The 20,935-nt window shown below is 51.9% G+C and overlaps 9 protein-coding genes across 9 annotated transcripts; 4 read left to right on the forward strand and 5 right to left on the reverse strand.

Annotated features, from left to right (window-relative positions):
• Positions 1–6: 6 nt before the first annotated feature.
• Positions 7–2,357, forward strand: EDD37DRAFT_54660 (dipeptidyl-peptidase III). The gene has a single exon (XM_062813667.1). The coding sequence runs from the start codon at positions 62–64 to the stop codon at positions 2,297–2,299; it is 2,238 nt and encodes a 745-aa protein (XP_062675397.1). The 5' UTR covers positions 7–61; the 3' UTR covers positions 2,300–2,357.
• EDD37DRAFT_54659 (uncharacterized protein) lies at positions 2,358–3,602 on the reverse strand. Its single transcript, XM_062813666.1, has 2 exons — positions 3,248–3,602; positions 2,358–3,177 (listed from the first exon to the last, which is right to left on the reverse strand). Exons 1-2 carry the CDS (start codon positions 3,527–3,529, stop codon positions 2,416–2,418), a joined length of 1,044 nt encoding a protein of 347 aa, XP_062675398.1. The 5' UTR covers positions 3,530–3,602; the 3' UTR covers positions 2,358–2,415.
• A 2,043-nt stretch (positions 3,603–5,645) lies between these two features.
• EDD37DRAFT_617211 (2,4-dihydroxyhept-2-ene-1,7-dioic acid aldolase) lies at positions 5,646–7,406 on the reverse strand. Its single transcript, XM_062815715.1, has 4 exons — positions 6,989–7,406; positions 6,596–6,927; positions 6,321–6,542; positions 5,646–6,266 (listed from the first exon to the last, which is right to left on the reverse strand). Exons 1-4 carry the CDS (start codon positions 7,155–7,157, stop codon positions 6,111–6,113), a joined length of 879 nt encoding a protein of 292 aa, XP_062675399.1. The 5' UTR covers positions 7,158–7,406; the 3' UTR covers positions 5,646–6,110.
• A 148-nt stretch (positions 7,407–7,554) lies between these two features.
• Positions 7,555–9,252, reverse strand: EDD37DRAFT_661447 (acyl-CoA dehydrogenase). Its single transcript, XM_062819139.1, has 2 exons — positions 8,646–9,252; positions 7,555–8,597 (listed from the first exon to the last, which is right to left on the reverse strand). The coding sequence occupies exons 1-2, from the start codon at positions 9,031–9,033 to the stop codon at positions 7,654–7,656; spliced, it is 1,332 nt and encodes a 443-aa protein (XP_062675400.1). The 5' UTR covers positions 9,034–9,252; the 3' UTR covers positions 7,555–7,653.
• A 1,260-nt stretch (positions 9,253–10,512) lies between these two features.
• Positions 10,513–12,164, forward strand: EDD37DRAFT_54734 (aquaporin-like protein). The gene is made up of 3 exons (XM_062813670.1): positions 10,513–11,211; positions 11,264–11,446; positions 11,499–12,164. Exons 1-3 carry the CDS (start codon positions 10,861–10,863, stop codon positions 12,063–12,065), a joined length of 1,101 nt encoding a protein of 366 aa, XP_062675401.1. The 5' UTR covers positions 10,513–10,860; the 3' UTR covers positions 12,066–12,164.
• A 24-nt stretch (positions 12,165–12,188) lies between these two features.
• EDD37DRAFT_54749 (organic solute transporter Ostalpha-domain-containing protein) lies at positions 12,189–13,724 on the reverse strand. Its single transcript, XM_062813671.1, has 2 exons — positions 13,342–13,724; positions 12,189–13,284 (listed from the first exon to the last, which is right to left on the reverse strand). Exons 1-2 carry the CDS (start codon positions 13,548–13,550, stop codon positions 12,264–12,266), a joined length of 1,230 nt encoding a protein of 409 aa, XP_062675402.1. The 5' UTR covers positions 13,551–13,724; the 3' UTR covers positions 12,189–12,263.
• Positions 13,725–14,264: 540 nt separating this feature from the next.
• Positions 14,265–16,535, forward strand: EDD37DRAFT_54792 (uncharacterized protein). Its single transcript, XM_062813672.1, has 4 exons — positions 14,265–14,674; positions 14,733–15,422; positions 15,527–15,682; positions 15,742–16,535. The coding sequence occupies exons 1-4, from the start codon at positions 14,615–14,617 to the stop codon at positions 16,468–16,470; spliced, it is 1,635 nt and encodes a 544-aa protein (XP_062675403.1). The 5' UTR covers positions 14,265–14,614; the 3' UTR covers positions 16,471–16,535.
• A 65-nt stretch (positions 16,536–16,600) lies between these two features.
• Positions 16,601–17,572, reverse strand: EDD37DRAFT_655464 (glucose 1-dehydrogenase; the record flags this gene model as incomplete). The annotated part of the gene is made up of 4 exons (XM_062818764.1): positions 16,601–16,634; positions 16,746–17,390; positions 17,442–17,493; positions 17,539–17,572. 4 exons carry the CDS (start codon positions 17,570–17,572, stop codon positions 16,601–16,603), a joined length of 765 nt encoding a protein of 254 aa, XP_062675404.1.
• A 448-nt stretch (positions 17,573–18,020) lies between these two features.
• Positions 18,021–20,878, forward strand: EDD37DRAFT_56517 (chloride channel). Its single transcript, XM_062814043.1, has 3 exons — positions 18,021–18,282; positions 18,341–18,510; positions 18,559–20,878. Exons 1-3 carry the CDS (start codon positions 18,273–18,275, stop codon positions 20,710–20,712), a joined length of 2,334 nt encoding a protein of 777 aa, XP_062675405.1. The 5' UTR covers positions 18,021–18,272; the 3' UTR covers positions 20,713–20,878.
• Positions 20,879–20,935: the final 57 nt, after the last annotated feature.

The raw sequence follows: 20,935 nt of genomic DNA on the forward strand, positions 1-20,935 counted from the left end.
TCACGGCGAGGGGTAACTTGTGCTTGTGCCTGCGTGTACCTGACGACCAGATCCCTTTTTTATGCCACGTTCATCTCAGCAGATTTCATCACCTTCGAAATTCATCCGTAGGCTCTCCCAACTTGCCAATCAGGCGGTGCGAACGCAAGAGTCCGGATACACCATGGACCCCGCCCTTCGCTCCCACTACCTTGCCGACCATCCTCCTACTGTCGTTCGATTGGAGATCGCTCCTCACTTCGCTGCACTCTCACCAAAACAAAAACGTTACGCTCATCACCTGAGTCGTGCTTCATTCAATGGTACCCGCGTTACGTTAGCCCAGGTCTCACCAGAATCCCCCGTCGTCTACGATCTCATCCTAGCCTTACACCGCGCTTGCGACGGTGATTATAAGAAGATCGCTGAGCATACTTCGGTCCCTGCGTCCGAGATAACACTGTGGTTACAGTACGCTGCACAGTTTCTAGGCAACTGTGGAAACTACAAGGGCTTTGGCGATGTCAAGTTCATTCCGAAGGTCTCCTCAGAGACACTCGAGAAAATCTGCTCGGTGAATAGTGAATGTAACGACCTGTATGCCAGAGCCACCGAAACAGGAGGAGGCATCTACGAGACAAAAGATGTCGCTCTGATGCATTTTGGATATCCTGAAGATGGCCACATGTCGACGTATTATCCCGATTCACCAACTATCACAAAAGAAGAGATCTCAATCGTGGGAGAGGTCCTTGAAGAGAAGAAACTCCTAATAGAAAATACCAGACTACGAAAGATGGGCTCCGGTGATTTCGAGGTGCTAATAGCATCGGGTATCGCCAATCCTCCGGTTGAGGCAAGAGACCTTGGTGATGACTCGGTAATCGACCTGAAAGGCAAGCTTGCAGGCAAGACGCTTACTCTGGTCTACGGCGACTACTTGAACGAAATGGCCAAGATCGCGCTGGAGATCAAGAAGGCAAGGAAGGAGGCTGCCAACGAAATTGAAGAGAAAATGCTTGACGAATATGCCCGATCTTTTGGCACTGGCAGTATCCAAGGGTTTGTGGAATCTCAACGATATTGGATCAAGAACAAGAACCCTGTGATCGAGACCGACATAGGCTTTGTCGAAACCTATCGTGACCCTCACGGTGTGCGTGGAGAATGGGAAGGCTTCGTTGCGATGGTCAACCAGGAACGCACTCGTGCTTTCGGTAAACTGGTCGACGCTGCTCCAAAAATGATCCCGAAGTTGCCATGGAGCAGCGAATTCGAGAAAGATAACTTCCTAAGTCCAGACTTCACCTCCCTAGAAGTGTTGAGCTTTGCTGGTAGCGGTATCCCGGCTGGCATCAACATCCCTAACTACGATTTTATCCGTCAAAATGAGGGGTTCAAAAATGTTTCGCTTGGTAATGTACTGAGTGCGAAAGCTCCCAAAGAGCCGATACCCTTCATTCGGGAAGAAGACGACGAGTTGTACCGCACATACCGCGACCCAGCGTTCGAGGTACAGGTCGGCATTCACGAGCTTCTCGGCCACGGCTGCGGCAAGTTGCTGCAAGAAACGGCGCCAGGCGAATACAACTTCGATGTGAAGAATCCTCCAGTCAGTCCCATTACCAAGAAGCCCATCACCTCCTGGTACAAACCAGGTCAGAGCTGGGGAAGCGTGTTTGGCGCAATTGCATCATCATACGAGGAGTGTAGAGCAGAGTGTGTGGCCATGGCACTCTCTTGCGACTTTGAGATCCTGAAAATATTCGGCTTTGGCGACGGTAAACGAGAAGCCAGCAACGAAGCAGGGGATGTACTGTACGCCGCATACCTGTCAATGGCACGAGCTGGTGTCGCTGCCCTGGAATATTGGGATCCTAAGTCGCAGAAATGGGGGCAAATCCACATGCAAGCACGATTTGCCATTCTGCGGGCATTCATTGATGCTGGCGGAAACTTCTGCGAGATCAAGGCTCTCAACGGCTCCATCAACGACCCTGATGACCTTGAGATCCATCTGGACCGGACTAAGATCCTGTCGCATGGTCGGCCAGCAGTGGAGGACCTGCTCCAGAAACTTCACATTTACAAGGCTACTGCCGATTTTGCTGCAGGCAAGAAATTATATGATGATGTTACGAGTGTGGATTCGTGGTGGGCTGAGAAAGCGAGACCAATAGTCTTGAAAAAGAAGACGCCCAGAAAGGTCTTCGTTCAGGCCAATACGGTGTTGAATGAGGAAACAGGTGATGTAAGATTGGTCGAGTATGAGCCGACGTTAGAGGGAATGGTCCAAAGCTACTTTGAAAGAGACGTGTAGATCGAGACACTCCAAGTTACACGCTATACTACAGAAATAACGGGCTCGAACGCTAGACTAACGATGCACGCTGTGCAAAAATGAAACGACCAGATAGACGTCCCAAATAAACGAGATCATGAGTCCCGAACCTCGACCATTTCCCTGCACATCTCCAGGAACCGTCCTCGATACTCTGGGGCCTCAGTGGTGATGCTCATCGGACCCTGCCGATCAATCAAGTTCCACGCGTTGATGAGGAACGTCATCGCCATCGCATGTATCTTGTGTTTGGCCCAGAAGAAGTCGAGAATTGTCGCGCGAAATAACCACTTGTTGTCCTGTGAGGGTACGCCCGTCCGCCAATTTGGAGGGTCTTTGAATGGGTCTTCGTCCACCTCGACATGAGTCGGTCGGGGTATACGGACAAGCATCAGACTGTAGTCGACTGCATTGTGGCTGGCTAGAAGTTCCGTGTCGGCTTCTAGGCTGTGAAAGAAATCGTCGGCTTGTTCTTTTGTCAGGACGAGCTTGTCATGGAACTCGTCCGCAAGTTTCGACTTGGTCGCCTGCGACGCTAGCTTGCCGCCGGCAATGTCTCGCTCGGGAAAGAAATAGGACATGGGTTTGAGGTCGAAGGTCTGCCATTTGGAGTTTTCCTCCTGGCCATGCAACAGGTTCTCCATGACGAGATGGTATGCCGGCGCGGTGCCCAGGAGCCCTCCTAGGCTTCGGAATCGCCAGCCTAGAAAGTCTGTGATCCGGACGAGTAGGGAATCGGGGTGGGCCTCCATGTGCTCGACGTACGGGACGAGCAGGTCATCGCGGAAGAACGAGTGCTCGAATTGTCGTGGGATGGACTTGATGAGGTACTTGTTATCTTTTGTCACGAAGAATGTCTAGAACCCAAGAAGTCGGCTGTTAGTGAATGTTCCGGGGTTCTGTGTGCTGCTGAGAACGTGAACTTACGGAACCAGAGTAGCCCATATCAGCTTTAGGAACGAGAGAATCGTCGTCCCTGAAACTGGATGTGTAGTCATCTTCTGACATGCCCCAGGACTGATTGCGCAGTTTGCGAAAGAGTTCCGGTCTCGTTCTGGTCAAGATGATGCCGTAGAGCTTGAAAAACGTCTTTATCGGGCGCCATAGCCGGGGTTGCTTGTCAGCCTCGTCATCGTACAGGAGCGCACGAAGTATGGTACGTCCTATCTTCTTCTCGCGGCGGTTAGGGACACCCTCGGTTGTCGCCATCAGTCTCTTGAATGTTCGACCGCAAGGAGTGTCGTCTCGCGCTGTCGCGGGATTGTAGAAGAAAAGATATCAAACTTGGTTTCGAAGAGACTGAACTTTGTTTAGCGAAAGTCCCAAACAAATCTGACGTCACAGCCAACGGTTCATGCAAGGCTGTGAAGGCTGTATGGACAAGGCTGACTTAATTGAATGGTCGACCATCCGGGCAAATAGTATTGGTAGCTTCTCCAAGCTAGTTGTGGTCATATGTACATGCTCTCCAGCGCAGTATACGGCGATAGTGGGTCAAATCAAGACCGACCACGGGTCTCTGAATCCTCAGCGTCGGATTCAACGATATCTGTCTCGTCATCTTCACCCTCGCGCCTCGATATGACCAACCACCGGATTTTCATGGCCGTTTTGGCCTCCTTTTTCTCGACTTTGTCGACCTCGTTGTTTGCATCTCGCATCTCCTTCGCCACATCCTCGTCTCTTTTGGCGGTTTCCTTCTCAATGCTGCGATCACGCTTGCGACTCTCCCTTTCGAATTCGTGCATGATCTCGTCGCGCTTTCGAGGGTCGCTCTCTTTGGCCAGCTTGCGCTCCATCTTGGTCCGCTCCTTCTCCGCCTTGCTCACGCACTTCTCGATCTTCTTGTCGCCCTCGCGCCGCTTCTTATCCGCTTCGCGAAATTTTTCGTCGTACTTCTCGTCGGCTTCGCGGCGTTTCTTTCCGGCTTTCTCGCCTTGTTTGCGTGCTAATCTTTGGGATTGCGCAGCACCCATCTTGCGGAAAGCATTGTCGGGTATGACGGCAGGTGGGACATTGAGATCAAGAGGCATCACATAGCCTTCTAGAGCACGGATCCGGCGCATGCGTGGGTCGTCGGGACAGATATCAAAGGGCTGTGTTATTGATCCGTCGAGATCGCTGGCAGGAACGGAGGTTTCAATGTCCACAAGGTTGTTCATCGGCGGAAGCTGCAGGCCATCGTTAGGATATTTAACCTTCTTCATCATGTTTTTGGTCGACATGATGTTGACCTGGAGTCCTACTGGATGAAAGAATTGAGCATTCTGGCATTTGATGTAGGCTCGAGTGCGAAGATACGATGTCGCTGCACTCGTCAGACCCGAGGTCAACTGCAGTCCCATGCCCGCCCATTGCACCGGAGCCACACCATGAGCAAAAGTCATGGCCATACCGGCAGCGCCAAGACCTTGGAACAGAGGATGGGCGACGAATGCTTCGTTGAGGCCATCAATAAAGGCCAGAAATTCTTCCTGTCCGATACCATGATTGGCAAGCTCGGGAACATAGGCTCTCACGAACGGCGAGAAGAAGGCGCCCCGGAAGGACTTTGAAGTTTCTGTGCGAACGTAAGGTCATGTTCGCATTGGAGAGGCTGTCAGTATACTTACGAGGGATCACACAAGGCAGCGGAACAGGCTGTCGTAGTTGCAGAGGAGCTTCAGAGTACGGAGGCGGTGCTGTGCTTTCTCCTGCCTTTGCATCTTCTGCTATTGGATCTCCGGCCATTATATTTCCTGCCGCTGCATATCACGGCAGAACCTCACTGCTCCTTGCTCGAATTCTCGGCTGCTGGGTCCCCTGTAGGTTGGCGGTAGATGTCGTTGTTTATATAGATATGGCAATATTGGAGCATGCTTTGAGGATTCGTGCAGCAGACTTGAATATCATCCCAGGCGGTAATGTCAACCCAAACACAGCCGCAGTAACGTGGGGAATATACATCGGCGTCAGTGTTCCAGCATTGCAACCAAGGAGGCCATAGGCCGTCCCATAATCGTCAAGATCAACTGGTCCTAGGCCACCCCGCCTCGTGGGATGGTTCCTTTATCAGCTTAGCGCCTTCCTGATTCGTCAACAGGGGCGAGTTTACCTTTACTGGCACAGTCTGTGTGGAGCGAGGAACAGAGGGGCGGAAAGGTACGGATGGAGAGGAGCTTGGAGGGCGGAAAGACCTGATGAGGCAGCGACAGCATGGCTGGGGTGGTGCCTAGGTAGCATGACGACTTAGGACCGGGATAAGGAGGACCCCTAGCCGAACACGCCAGCATCAGGCTTTGACCCGCATTGGCTAGCTGCCGTTTAATGTATGAATTAATCATCCAATCAATCAACAAGTATACATCTTCAACACATTGATATTCGACGAATTCCTGTAGAGTCCTTTATTCTCCATTATCGAGTCACGCAAGCGGTAGACGCATCCACACGCATTCTCAGCAGACATTTGGGTCGACATGAGAGCGTCGTTAACCCTTCGCGCGGCCTCAGCGCGCCTCACGCTATTTACACGCCCAAATTGTGGTCTCTGCGACACAGCTAAATTGAGACTCATAGAGGTCCAAAAGCGACGAACGGTCGACTATTCCGAGATTGATATTGACGCTGCGGGTCAAGGGCAGTGGAAAAGCGTCTACGACTATGACGTGCCTGTTTTGCACATCGACAAGTCTACACAGCCACAATCCAATGGCAGTATCACCTCACTCGACGCGGCAAAGAAGCTCATGCATCGCTTTACGGTCGAGGAAGTGGAAGCGGCTGTCGACGAGGTCGGCACTTGATTTTATTACTTCTCATCTCTATTCTGTGTCGCCAATTTGACGGCACCATAAGCAGCACCCTTTACGGCTTGGGCGGCGGCATGACCATATGTGCCCTTTGCTTTGGAAAGTGACTCGGCGAAGAATGTCGGGATGGCTGTCATATCGTTGACCACGGAGATCTGGGATGCAACGTCAGTATCCGGTGAACATTCCTCACAGGACCCAAGACTCACCATCTGGAACCCCTGATCGGCATATTTTCTCGCAACATCTCCAGACGGGCAATATATTCCGGACTTTTTACCAGCGGTTTGGGCGGCCTTCAAAACCCTTGCTATGGCCTCCTCCAATTCAGGATCAAATGCTCCGGTTACAGGATGTCCGATGTTGTTTCCGAGATCCCAAGGTCCGATGAAGAGGACGTCGATTCCGTCGACTTGGGCTATTTGCTCAACCTGGTCATTGTCAGCACTCGTCCACAGCTTCTCGGTAGACATCTACTACGCACACATTCCAGAGCCTCCTTGGTTTCGATCTGTACAATCGTCAAGAGGTTCTCATTGGCATTCTTCATGTAATCGAATCCGGATAGATTGCCGTGGATATCGAAAGAGCCCATGGAGAAAGGACTGCCAAACCCTCTCCTGCCGTACGGCGGGAACTTCGCACTCTGTACCAATCTCTTTGCATCATCGACACTGGTCAACAGTGGCACAATAATGCCGTGTGCACCAGAATCGAGGGCACGTTTTACCATCCACCCTTCGTTCGCCGGGATTCGAACGATAGGGCTTACGTTGCAGGAGGAGATGGCGTGGACGGACTCGTGCATCTCATTATCTAGACAAATCGTCAGTATCAATTTCAGCCTGGATATTGGAGTTACAGCGGTCAAACGTACCAGCAATGTTGCCGTGCTCGCAGTCAATGCAAATCCAGTCATATCCTGATCTAGCAATTGTTCGAGAAAGGTAGGCACCTGGTAGCATCTGCCAGGCGCCGAAGGACAGGCCGGAACCCGTATGTAGCGCTTTCCGCAAGGAGTTGGAGTTCTTCATGATCGTCGCCATGTTGTCGGACTGTTGCCAGGCCTGTTAACGGTGCAGTCCTTGAGCTTAGGAAGCAGAGGAGTAGAGGGGACAAGGCAAGATGCAGTAGTCAGCTACAGAGGACTTTGTTAGGATTTGAAGACTGTGCTGAGAACGGATCAAAACAGGAAAGTCAGGAACGTAGAGCAAGGATCAATCTTCGCAGTGCGTGACTGGACACAAAAAGAGTATAAGTATCAATGTTGGCCGTTGTTCGGCGAGGGTTGCCCGCGACAAAATAATGGCAATTACACGAGAGCGCGGGGTAGCACACGCCGATTCGGAGAAAGATGTACCTGTGAAACCAGTGGTGGGGGAGGCTGTTCGCTGCCTTCTACGCCGAGAAGCGATGAAGATGGAGATGGGGACGGAATCAGATGAAGCCCACAACGGCTTAGAAGCCGCTCTTCGCCGCATTGTGGGCGAGATTACTGCATTCAAAGGACACAAATCTATAGCCATCACCATCATCTTAGCCTCACAGCTTACTGCTACCCTGGGGCCGTTCCATGGCCTTGGTTGCATTCCTGTAGTTCTTGACAAGTTGCCGAATCGCCAGGTCAAGCATGACATCCTCACTACCACCAGGGATCCTCGCACCGGGCACTTCCCTATAGATGCGTTCTGCGATCTCACCCTGGCCTGTACGGGTGTATCCGTTGCCGCCGAACAAAAGCACCGCTGTCTGTGCGCACTCATTGAGCACAATTCCGGCCTTTGCTTTGGCGAGTGCAGTGAGGCCGCCAAGTTTGATGTCTGCTTCAGCTTTCGTAAACTGTGTCATGTGGTATAGGAACTGCTCGACCCATGCTTGTAGCGTTTCGAGCTCGGCGCCAGCCTTAGCCAGTCGGTGTCGTACCACTGGTTGCTCGATAAGCTGTTTGCCAAAAGCCTCACGCTTCATCACATAGGCAAAAGCGGATGACAGAGCGACGCGGGACTGCCGGGCCACAGACACCGCAATGGTCAATCGTTCGTGATTGAAGTTGGTCATGATATAGCGCATACCCATACCCTCCTCGCCAATCAGATTCTCGACCGGGACCTTTACATCGTCGAGCTCAATGTAGGTTGTGCCTGCGCTCACTTGGCCTGCCACTTTAAGCCGACGCATGTTGACCCCGGGGTAACCCTTCAAAGGGCATACGATCATGCTCAGACCACCGGCTCCTGGGCCGCCCGTCCTCACCGCCATCGCAGCATATTCAGACCAAACCCCATTTGTAATCCACTTCTTCTCGCCATTCAGAATATAGTGCTTTCCGTCAGCAGACTTGACAGCGGTCGTGGCAATGTTGGCAACATCGCTGCCGGCGCCCGGTTCGGTGATTGCAATACATGCGCGCTTTTTGCCAGGAAGGAGATCAGGCAGGAGCTTTTCGTGGAGCGCTTTGCTTCCGAACTTGATTATGGGGGGTATCCCTTGACCTTGTCAGCATGATGAATACTCATAAAATCTGACTGGCTCACCAAATGCATGGCCTGCGGTCATAGAGCCGCTGGGGCCACCGAGTCCGGTTCTGGCCATTTCATCCAGATAGATCCCGGTGTGGAAATAATCCCACTCTTCCACAGGTGTGCCTAGGATATCATTGATGCCCACTTTCTTCAACCACTCAATAGGCAAAGGTGCAGGTAAATTGGGTATCAGCATGTTGTGTTTGGCAAAGGTCTGAAACAGGTGGTCGGGCACAGTCTCCTCCCTCTCCCAGTCCATAGCATAGGGGAGTAGATGTTCCTCGATAAAGGCACGACATGCTTTCTGCCATTTCTTATGAGTGCCCTTGTAGTATGGAGATGGGAAGCCGGCGAGCCAGGTTGGCTCAGAAAAGGGAACGAGGTTTGTGGAGGAAGCCATACTGGCGATAAGGATGATTGATGGGCACAGGCGGAATATTCAAATGAGTGTGATCGTGCCTTCGCGTCAGTATTGAGGAAGACTCAAGCAATGATTACCTTTTAGCAGTAGTAGAGCAGTTTGAGTGATGCAAGGATCTTATATGTTCATGAAACATGTTTTGGGGCAAGCATGGAGGTATTGTCGATGCCAATAGTGAGACTGAGGTTGCCGACAAATGCCTCGGTGCTTTCTGCAGCTTATGCCGGGGTTCGAGGCAGTCGATTTTCCCCGGGTTTTGGGGTCTGGGCATTTCACGTGACTGAAGTTCACGTGAGCTCAAAGTTCTCGGATTTTACGTCAAAGGCAGATTCGAACACATCGACTGATTTGAGAGAAAGTTTCGTCTTCTCCGAGGACTTCGTAACGCAAGCTCCAGGGCAAGCGGCTCGTAAATGAGTACCATTCAGTATTTTGTCGACATTGTCTCACAAACAAGGGTTTGCGAGCGTTAGCTGTCAAACTTCAGCAGGGTGCCTTTCCCAGGAGACCGTCCCACGCCTTGCTTCTCCCCACGAGGGCCATCCTCTCATCGAATGGAATGGGTTTGAGCACTGTGCAATACTTCAACAGCATCCGGTCCATCTTGACAAGATACTTTAGTGGCTGTTTCCGAGTAAGTCTTCCCTGCGCAACGAGTGCGCTGCGGTGTTCTCCTCCAGCGAAGACCACTACCAGCCATGCAGTGACAAAATCGTCCATCACAGTGATGATTGTACCATACGCATTATTGGCCATGCTCTCGTGAAATGCCTTCTGCAATTTCCCGAGGTGTCACTATACTCAAGCACAGGCTTGAGGGTCAGAATGGACAATATATCCCTCTCCCAAACACTCCACGGTTCGTCGGCATATCCTCCATACGCTGTATTGAGTTTCGAATCAGCGGAATTCCTACTGTCTATTTCCCTTGAGATCTATCAAACATGTTTATTTTCATATTCTGGATCGTCAGTGCCTGAAGCGTGGCGCCAGTCGCGGCATTGCGGCACTCCAATCTCAACCAAATCGCTTCGACGTCACCACTTGTGTGGGGCAGATCTTTTTTCGTTTTCGCAAATCATGAAAAAAGTTACTGTCAGATCTTCGTAGGAATCCCACTTTGGTTGCACTACGCGCCATGTGCAAAAAACATCTCCGGTCGTCCTGTCCACGGGCAAGTGCTGCCCCGAGAAACGGCGAGGTACATGTTGGTAGTAGTACATTACGACCAACAGCCTCTACTTGCAAGGACTGTGTGATTGTTGTGCATACAGAAAAATGCAGTCTCCAAAGCCTTCCACATGCAATGTTCTGGTCTCACCCACACGAACTGGACGTCTGCCACGGGATATTATATCCATGCTAGCGGCTGACTGACAAGGAAACCCAGATCCATGACCTAAAGATCCCTGATGAGATCATCGCCGCCAAACCTTTCTGAGCACGCTCCTACCTTTTCTGATGTGGCTGGCCCGAGAGCCCGGAGGCGGTTGGCCAGAGGACGCAGTGCTTGTGGCGAGCCGACTGTCTGATCTCGTCCTGGAGACTCCGCTTGCAGGCATACGTATGACATGTTTTTCTGCATTAGGACCCCCGGACGCAGTGACCCTAAGGCCAGGCAAGGGTTGGCCTACATCGTTGCACAACTTGGTGCTGGGATCATGCCGTCACGGGCGCTCGAAAACTTTCTGGAACTCCCAATGGAATAAACACGACCTCTCGGGACGATGTCTCTTCTGACCCAGGTATCCAGACCTCATCTTACCTGACAACTACCCCAGGTTCTGTACGAACACCGCCGCAATCATGAACGTCGACCGCCCTGCCCGTCGCATACGCATGCCCTGGAAAAACCGAAATGACATCCTTCCCAATGAAGAAGAGACCACGGTCTCGCGCCGAGTTCCTCTGCTCGGCTTCCTACCTCTTGCGGTCAAGAACCATTTCGTAGCCATGATGGCCGAGTTCACAGGGACATTCCTCTTCCTGTTGTTTGCACTTGGTGGCACGAACGTGGTCAACACAGCACCAGCGGATGGGTCCCTAGCTGCTGCCGATCCAGCCAAGTTGCTTTTCATTTCTTTGTGTTTCGGGATGTCCCTGGCTGTCAATGCATGGGTGTTCTTCCGGATCAGTGGCGGTCTCTTCAATCCTGCGGTCAGTCTCTTCATTGAAATAAAACAACGAACTCATACTGACACATGAGCAGGTTTCCCTCGGCATGATGATTGTCGGAGCAGTTCCTTATGTACGTGGCTGCCTCGTTATCATTTCACAGCTCCTAGGCGGCATCGCCGCCGCTGCCGTGGTGTCATGTCTCCTACCGGGACCGCTCAATGTACGCACATCTCTTGGTGGAGGCACATCGGTGGTACAGGGACTTTTTATTGAGGTAATTCACCTATCATCCATCCACGCACCTCGATATTGACCCGGTTTAACAGATGTTTCTTACCGCCCAACTCGTTTTCACCATCTTCATGCTCGCTGCCGAAAAACACCGCGCAACGTTCATCGCCCCTGTCGGCATCGGTCTTTCTCTCTTCATCGCCGAACTCTTTGGCGTGTACTACACAGGAGGCAGTCTGAATCCGGCACGCTCTTTCGGCCCCTGTGTCGTACTGCATTCTTTCTACTCCTATCATTGGATCTACTGGGTCGGACCTATACTAGGTTCCCTGCTCGCCAGCGGGTTCTACATGCTGGTCAAAGCCCTGGAATACGAGACTGTCAACCCCGAACAGGACTCTAGCGGGCAAGAAGGAATGATGTTCGACCCAGAGACTGGCGAAGAGGAGAAGGTTGATCCCGAAGGCCCATCGCATTTGTACAATTCTCGGAACGGTCAGCCAAGTGCTGCCAGCGCTGGGGCCGGCACCTTGACCGGGGGTGGAGCTCCCGCACATGATCTTACTACCCGAGCCAGCGACGAGAGGACCCTAACACGGCCCATCAGAGGCGAACGCGATCTCGAGGCAGGGCGAGATATTCAGGGTGCACCGGTGCCCTGAAGATGAAAAGTCGCTTCCAAGTGTTATAATTTCAGACCTGGGTTCCAGGTTGCGTTGCAAAAAAGATCTCACACTTCAGATGTTATTTTATGAATATTCTGGCCGGCGTGCTTACCGAGCGTACAAACTAGTAATGGAAGTAAACAATATGGATGTCATGACCTTTTCTCTATCGATCCAGTCCTGGATATAATGTCGTCAGTATTCATTCGGTCCGCCCTGATAAACAGGAGGTACGCCGCCAACATATCTGTCGTTCATCGTCTTCGACTCCGATCTCATCGAGAAGCCAAACATAATCGCTCTCACAATCTCCATAGGATTGACAACGGTCAACAAAGCCCTACTGCCCATGAATCCGCCGTAATATCCACCAGGCTGATTATAGTAGTCGTGCTGCATCTTCTGCTGTTCCATCCGGTACTGATCCACACCTTGGGACCCAGTCTCCGGATCATGAGGACTGCTGGTACCGCCCTGACCGCCCATCTGCGCTAAAGGCAGCGGACGAGCCTTGGACAGATCGTACGGCGCGACATCGTACGCCCAGTGGAAGAAGATTGAAAAGGGCACCATCTCGATACATACAATCATCGTTTGAATGCCGAAGTTGACGTCCGCCCACGTAAGCTGGTTGGTTCCTTTGAGGGTGTGAGTGGAGCGTAGGATCCAGAAGATGATGCTCTGGAGAAATGTGAGGAATATGATGAGCTTGAATGCGAGGAACTTGGCGAGTGGCTTGTGGTGTTTCAGGCCCTTTTTGAGGGCGGCGTAAAATTTGACGACACTGGTAATGGCGAAGGAGAGTGAGACGTTGCTTGCGATCTCGAGCCAGAGATGAGAGTAATGGATGCTACTACTCTCCAAGCAGTAGACACTGGCGGCTTGTGTGATGTCGGTTGCAATCGCCACGCCCAGGGCTATGATAGGATATTGGAAGACGGCGAACCACTTCTTCCTGTACCATTCCAGACCGTCTACAGGCTGCTTGCCGCCACGGCTCAAGCGGCTCTTAGGAACTTGCAAAGCGGCAAAGAAGACATCTCGCGAGGAGGCGCTCGGAGAGACAAACTCGCAGAGCAGGAGGAAGAAACTGCCCAAAGCGATACCCTGGAAGAACTCGATCCAAGGATCGAGGTAGATGTAGGTATTGGGGAAGGCTATGCTGAGGAACGATAGTATCGAGTAGATGGGGATCAGGGCGCAGATTTTCAGGATTCTGTCGAGATATGAGTATCTGCTGCCGATGTGCATCAAATAAAATGGGTCGACTCACTTGCTCTGCTCATTTGGCCTGCTGAAATGGGTGGCATGGCGGAACATGAGGATAGAGATGGAGAGGGTAGAGAACGCGGCGCACCCTCCCGAGATTGCCATGTTGAGCTGGTGGAATGACAAGTTGCCGACTATAGGATCTGGCGCATCGGCGGTAAAGCTCGATGGCATATTGCAGGTATGGTTGCTGCTGCTGTCGAAGATGCCCATCTTGTCGGAGCGGGTTGGCGTTCTTCACTTCGGACGACTTCCTGTGATGTTTCGCGTATGATGCAGTAAAGAGAATGGTGCGTGATGAATTGACATGAAGCAGATATGAACAACAGAGATATATATCTACCTGCACGACCTACTTTACGCCAACATGGTACATACCACGACATCAAAGGAGTGATTTAGGCCATCCGCTTACCATGTTTGGTCAACACTGCGAGTGCCTGGGCTGAGTGCCTGTAGAATCACATTAGCTGGAGTCAATGACCGTCGCAGATCGGCACGGAGGCTGAGTTTTAATGAAGCTGTTAGGAGGCCTGATCAAAAGGACTGCTATTGTATAGCGATGACGATAGCGAAGAGCTCCATGAGAGGTGGAAAGATCCGAATGCGCAATGATGGGAAGAAGCTACCAAGGGTGTGTGTGATGGCGGTGGGAAGATTCAGGGCAGGTAACACGAGGCATGGAACAGGCCCTTACACCCTGAATGTCCCTGAGGTCTAAGCCTCTCCAGCCTCGCGAATGGTACTCATCCGGTCTGAAGGGTACGACGACTGCCCCAATCACAACTCCCCAGCGGCGTTCGGCATGGGCGCAAGCCTCGAGCAAGATGCCTGAAATGGTATGGCTTGCGGCAGATGTGCCGACCTTAAGGGGCGAAGTGCCTGCAGCTTGGCGTCATGGTTCCACAGACATCAAAAATTGTTGCACCGAGCCATTCAAGCATCTCCAATGTCCAAAAAAAGGTAGGGAAAAACATATCACCGTATCGTAAAGTCAAAGACCTTCTGGTCCATGGACTACCCTTGTCGCCAGTAGCCTTGTGCGGGTCTACATCAGTCTCAGCCCCATCCCTATGTCGCGGTGATGCCTTAACGACCGGATTGCAGTGTGCGATTCCTTGCGGGCGTCCTTAAGATCCTTCGACATCAGAAGTTCGTGTGGTGTTTCTTGGGTGATGATGGATGGCAATAAATGGCTCTCTGTCGCGGTTGAAACAGTGGAGTGTGTCAAATTTCGAATAATCCATTGAAGAACAAAACCACCATCAAGCATTGAGATGCCGAACGTTGGGAGGCCCAGCCGTGACTGCCACCTTTGTAGGCAGCGCCGAGTCAAAGTAAGCAATCTCTTCGAGGGCTTTTGCCGAGAGTGGCTGCATTAACCATTTTACCTAGTGTGATCTGCGCCAGCCAGAGTGTGAAAGATGCATCAAACTGGGTAGAAGGTGTCCAGGGTATCGAGATGAATTCGATTTTATGTTTCGTGTCGAAGACCCAACTTCCTTCGCCGAAGGTGTCAGTCGCGATCGCCGTCGAAGACGTGGAGCAAATACGAAGCAGTCCTCCAGCCGCCATACTTCAAAGTCGCCAGCCAACACATCCGACTTGGGAACGTCGATTGCACCGCAGGGCCAAGTGACCTTGTATGGATCAAGCTCTCATGGTCAAGGCACGCCAGAATCATCTCCCCCCAAGGCGGATCTAGCTATGCAGCTGGCGGATTCAGTGGTAGCGTCGGCATCACTTGTATTGCCGCCTCAACCACTGATCGAATCCTGGGATACCGACATGATGCCCTTTTGCTTCGACAACTTGATGCAACGCAGACCGCAGACACAGCTCTATTTTCTGGGCTTTCTGCCTGACATGGTAGTAGAACTGGGACGAGACTCTCCTGTTGGACTGGCTTGCCAGGCAATATCCTGGGCTTTCCTGACCAACAGGACAAGGGCCCCGGAAGCTGTGTCGAAGCGTACAATGACATACGGCCAAGCATTGACTATGACCAACGTCGCGCTCCGGGACCCGTCCCTGCAGGCTCGAGACGATACGCTTGCGTCCGTTTGGTTGTTGAGTCTCTACGAGGTAAGACTTCATTAGCGATTCGCCGCTGTCCTAAGGCCTCTAGAGCCTACACGCTCCAGCACTTTTCGTCGATCTAACATCTCTAAACTAACGGTTTGTCCTAGTTGCTTGTGGGTTCATCGACCACACAGCTCCATGTTGGTCCCGCCACCTGGAACTTGCATACGCAAGGTCTTACGAGTTTGCTGCGACTTAGAGGTCATATGCGTTTCAATTCTGTTGCCGGGCGCAACCTGTTCTGGCTGGTGTACAGTTCCATCGTGAGTTTATCGCCCCTGGAAACCTCGATCGATAGAAGGCTGACAACTCCTGACAATAGCAAGTCCGATGTCTGATCGTTGGCTCTGAATGTCCGCCGGAGTCGTTAACATGGTTTCGCGAACTGGAGAAAGATCTTGCAGATGAGGATTTGCCCTCGCTCGAGGTAGCCATCTATGGCTATCATGTCGCTGCGCTATGTGCAAGGATTCGAGACATGCTCGAGGCAGACAAAATCGATTTACCCACGCTTGCAGTCTCAGTGTGCGAGGAAGCCGACCGCCTCGATGCCGATGTGTATGATTCTTCCATCCCACGCCCGGTCACTTATGAAAGGCATACCCCAGAGAGGCTAAACGACAACCCAGTGCCTGATCTGCGGGCCATTACCAGTCGAACATCCTACTGTGCCTTCAGACTGAAACTCCACCTTTGCCTCTGGGAGCTTCTAGCGAAAACTCAGGCTGTTTTCCCGGAGCTTGAAGTGGAATTGGTTGAACAACGACTTCAGCGACATACACTGCAGGTTCAGACGGTAGCTGATGAACTGCTAGCGAGTGTACCGAATGTGTTTTGTTCAGATGATGATACAGATCAAGGCAGGAACAGGAGGCCAAGATATTGGGTGGATGCGCTTCGTCTGCTATGGCCACTACGACTTGTGGTCTTCTTCAACCCAACAAGACCAGATCAGAAGCAGTCGGCTGGTGCAATCCTCCGCCGGATACGAGAAAAGCTAGGGGTTGAACAAGCAACAAAGACATTCGTCAGAGGGCGGCAGACGAGATGAGCTTGAGTACTTGAAAGAAAAACTTTGCTTTCAACAAACGAAAGAAGAAAGCAACGAAAACAACCGATGGAGCAATTGAGCGGACTTTGGCGAATTGACTTCGTATATATCAACTTCAGTTGTCAAGTTCTCATTGCTGCGGATCATGTTGATGCGCAAATTGACTATTGGAATAATTGACATGGACCTCGCTTTCAGAGGTGGTAAAATCATTTTGCGGTTTCAAGATCCATCCATTTGGAGCATCGGTCTTACCAGCAGGAATCTCAATGCACTCTCCCGAAACGTCGGAACCTCCAAGCAAAGACTCAAACGCATTGATGAGCGACTCCATCTTCACAACAAGGTCCAACTTCTCAGCTTCCTCATACCAATTGCTGCGACCAATATTGATACCGGTCTTCACGATAGCAGGGCAGATGGCGTTGATGGAAATCTTCTCTCGAGGCAGGAATTTTCCAAAGGCCCGCACGAAGCCGACAACCCCGAACTTGGCCGCGCTATACACAGGCATAGCAGGACATGCGTAAAGACCGCGAACTGAAGAGACGGCCGCGATTTTGCCTCGAGAGCCGAAGTTGTTCGGCTCCTGTCGGCGGAATTGCTGGATTGCTATAGCACAGGTGTAGAGCACACCGGTACCATCAACGTCCCAGACGCTAAGATTCGGTTTCACGAAGCCCTTCTGATTCGGCCGGTTCGGCAGCCAGCTCACTTCAGCGATGCCGGCGATGGGATAAACATAGTCGATGCGCCCGCCCAAGTCTTTGATTGCGGCTTCGAAGCCTGCGACTTGAGAGTCCCAGTCCGTTACGTCAACCCCGACTGACCATGCCACTTGGCTGCCAGCTTTGTCGTTTAGCTCTTTGGCGACGCTCTCTGCGCCCTGCTTGTTCAAATCGGCGATATAGACTTTGATGCTGATCTTTTGTTAGCCGGGGCCAGAGTGAGATGGAGACGGAGGCTAGTACCCCTTCTCAACAAGCATGGCAGTCACGGCGCGGCCAATGCCGCTGGCACCGCCTTCATGTGTTAGCAACGCTCCTGGTATGGTCCGGGCTCAAGTACCTGTTACATAGGCAGTCTGGCCTTTCAAGGACATGATGTTGGCTTTCGCTGCGGACGGGCTCCCGAGCTTCGAGCGACAAAGGGTGATCGAGAGGTCAACAATGTTTCACTTGATGGGCTTGTCTATGAGATTGGGGATTGAAGAGATCTACTAGTTGTCCTCGAAGCGACCATGGCTGCTACATCGATGGCAACGTTCGAACCTACCTACTCCGCAGACTCATCCGAGGAGACGGAACCCCAACTACCTTGTAGGTTGGACCTGCAGATCAGCTGCTTCCCCGCATGCTCAGATCTCCGTCTAGGAGGAGGGAGGCAGCTCGTCCTAGTCCAGCTGCTATTCCGTGTCCGTCGACTGTGTCGGTTTAAGTGCGACGACACTTGCGTTATGGGTCAGGACGCACTCTCCAACTGAGTTGTCTACCTAGGTACGTAGTATTTGCGCAAATGTTCAACTGGCAAGTATGCCGAACAGCCACGTGACTTCGCGTTTCTCTTATCGGTCGGCTCAATCGACCTCTGATAAGACGTGCTTTGCCCTGTCGTGAAGCCTGTTATCTCTTGCCCATGTTCGCGCTTCTAATCCCTCATTTGTGGTGTCCTTATCTATGGCCTCTGAGGCTCTTCCAAGCAAAGTGAAGAGCCTATTTCCCCGGAGTTGCACACCGGAAGATTGTGGTCTCCTCTGCTGTGACGCCACAGCCCTCATGGATATCTTCTGAACTTTGAGCAAGATGACTTCTGGTAAAGCCATTTCCCCATGCGCAGTGTGGATGTCGCATCTTACACAGGATGGCTCAAGACGAAGAACACGCTGACGAGAGGTCGCAGTTGCTGCCACGTGGCAGCGTAGACGCTGCCTCCGTGATCTCGTCCCACGTCAGTAAAGAGGAGCAAGTTTTGGGTGAAACTGCGGTTGGCGAACGTCTACCATACAACGACTATACCACCATCGACTGGTTGCACGATCTAGTGAGTAGCGACTTGTGTAGCTCAACAGGGCATACTAACCACTTGCAGGTCAAAGATTCCTTTCGCTACCGTTCGATTCACGGCCAGAAAGGACTCCGAAATAGCCTCTTGTCTGCGTTCGATTCGTGCGAAGGATGGATTGCTGCAGCGCTCATTGGCACCTTGACAGCAATCGTAGCCTTCCTGGTGGACGTCTCGGTGGCCACTGTCAGCGATTGGAAAACAGGATACTGCAAGACCAACCCATTCTCAAGCAAGGAATCTTGCTGTACGGGACGATCGCCATTAAACTCGACTGCTGATACCGGGGAAACATGCTCGGAGTGGACATATTGGACTGATAGCTACTGGTCTGGTTTCTGCATATACGTGGGATTCGCGTTGGTGTATGGGATCATCGCCGGTACTGTTACCTTGACCACAAAAAGAGCTCTACCAGCTACCGCGCCAGGATCGGGGGACAAAGGGCCTTTGCAAAAACGCACGGGGGAGAGCAATGACACTACTGCAAAGTCCACCCCGTCTGGCAAGTCCATGTACATGGCAGCTGGCAGTGGCATTCCGGAGATCAAAACTATCCTGTCAGGGTTCGTGATTCCACATTTCCTCGACTTGAATGTGTTGGTGGTCAAGGCTGTTGGCTCTGTGTTCGCGGTATCTACAGGCATGACCTTGGGTAAGGAAGGCCCCTTCGTCCACATCTCAACATGTGTGGCATACCTGGTGGGTATGCGCTTCCCCAAGTATCGTGAGAATGGCCGCAAACTTCGAGAAATTCTTTCCGCCGGATGCTCAAGTGGTTTGTCCGTTGCCTTCGGAGCACCGATCGGGGGTGTGCTATTCGCGTACGAAGAAATATCGACCTACTTTCCCCGAAAGGTTTTGTGGAGAGCGTTCATCTGCTCTCTCTTCGCTGCGATGACCCTCAAAGCTCTGAATCCAACTGGTACTGGGCGACTGGTGTTGTTCGAGACTGGCTATGGCACAAGTTACCAGCCCTACCACTATCCGGTGTTCGTTGTTCTGGGTATTGCGGGAGGTTTATTCGGAGGTATCTTTTGCAAGGCAAACTTCTTCTGGTCCCGCAACTTCCGCAAGTACAGCATCATCAAGAATCATCCCGTCTTTGAGGTCTTCTTGGTGGTCCTGGCGACCGCACTCTTACAATACCCCAACCCACTCACAAGAGAGCCTGGCGATGTCATCATCAAAAACCTTCTGGTGGATTGCAGGGACGAGTCGAGGACGGACTACGTGTGTACACAAGAAGGACAAGCGGCACCCACCGCGAAGTACCTTGGCTGGCTTGTATATGGCACTCTTGTAAAACTCGTCCTGATCATCATTACGTTCGGGATCAAAGTTCCTTCCGGCGTTATCATCCCTGCACTTGATGGAGGTGCTTTCTTCGGAAGGTTGGTGGGTCAACTTCCATTTCTGGCACAAACGATCTCGCCTGGTATCTTCGCCATGGTGGGCGCCGGGGCATTCTTGGCTGGTGTCAGCCGGATGACAATCTCACTCGCCGTGATCATGTTCGAATTGACGGGTGAACTCGAGTTTATTGTGCCGAATATGATTGGTATCATGGTGGCTAAGTGGGTGGCAGACGCTCTTGAGCGTGAAGGGGTTTACGACCTTGCACAGAGCGTCCTGGGGCACCCGTTCCTTGACCTTGACCACGCTATGAAATTGGTTCAGAAGGAGCCTCACCTCGTTGAGGAGCTAATTCCGCCACCTCAGACGATGCGCGAGATCACAGTCGACATCCCTCAGAATGGTGTGGTTCCTCGAGCACTGTTGAACGAAAAGTTGCAGCAGCTTCGACGCCGAGGGCTCATGGACGCCGGACTAGTTCTTGTTCAGAGAGATATGCTGCAGGGTTATCTTGCTGAGGGCGAACTGGTATTCGGCCTCGAAACCTTGGGTCAGACGTATTCCGAAGGCTGCTTAGTCCGGTTGTTGCCCGCGTCCTCTAGCATTGTGCTAATTGAGCACGAGGGAGAGCTTGACATGTCACACTTTGTGGACAAGACCCCGCTGACGATCAACGCCAAAGCCCCCATGGAGTATGCGGCTGAGATGTTTGGTAAGTTGGGTTTGAGACATCTGTGTGTGACAGAAGAAGGTACTGGCAAACTGGTTGGGGTTATCATCAAAAAGAGGATGGTGGTCTGGCTGGAAGGGTTGAAGCATGAATGACCTGGTATATGCTGTTATGGTTGTCCGAAATGTAGTCATCACCTGCTTACTCTTAGTACTGTTCATGCTTTTGTCGTCCCCAATGCCTAAGACATATGCACTATTCGCGAGCCGTGACTCTCTTCTTCGATAAATCGGTTATTGGGGACCAGGCCTTGCAACTGTGGCTCTTCAGGTAAAGCGGGGAATTGCATGCAGCTCCATTGCTTTTGCATCTGCACGA

The sequence above is a fragment of the Exophiala viscosa genome (assembly GCF_022695815.1).
Source record: "Exophiala viscosa unplaced genomic scaffold EDD37scaffold_1, whole genome shotgun sequence".
NCBI lineage: Eukaryota > Fungi > Ascomycota > Eurotiomycetes > Chaetothyriales > Herpotrichiellaceae > Exophiala > Exophiala viscosa.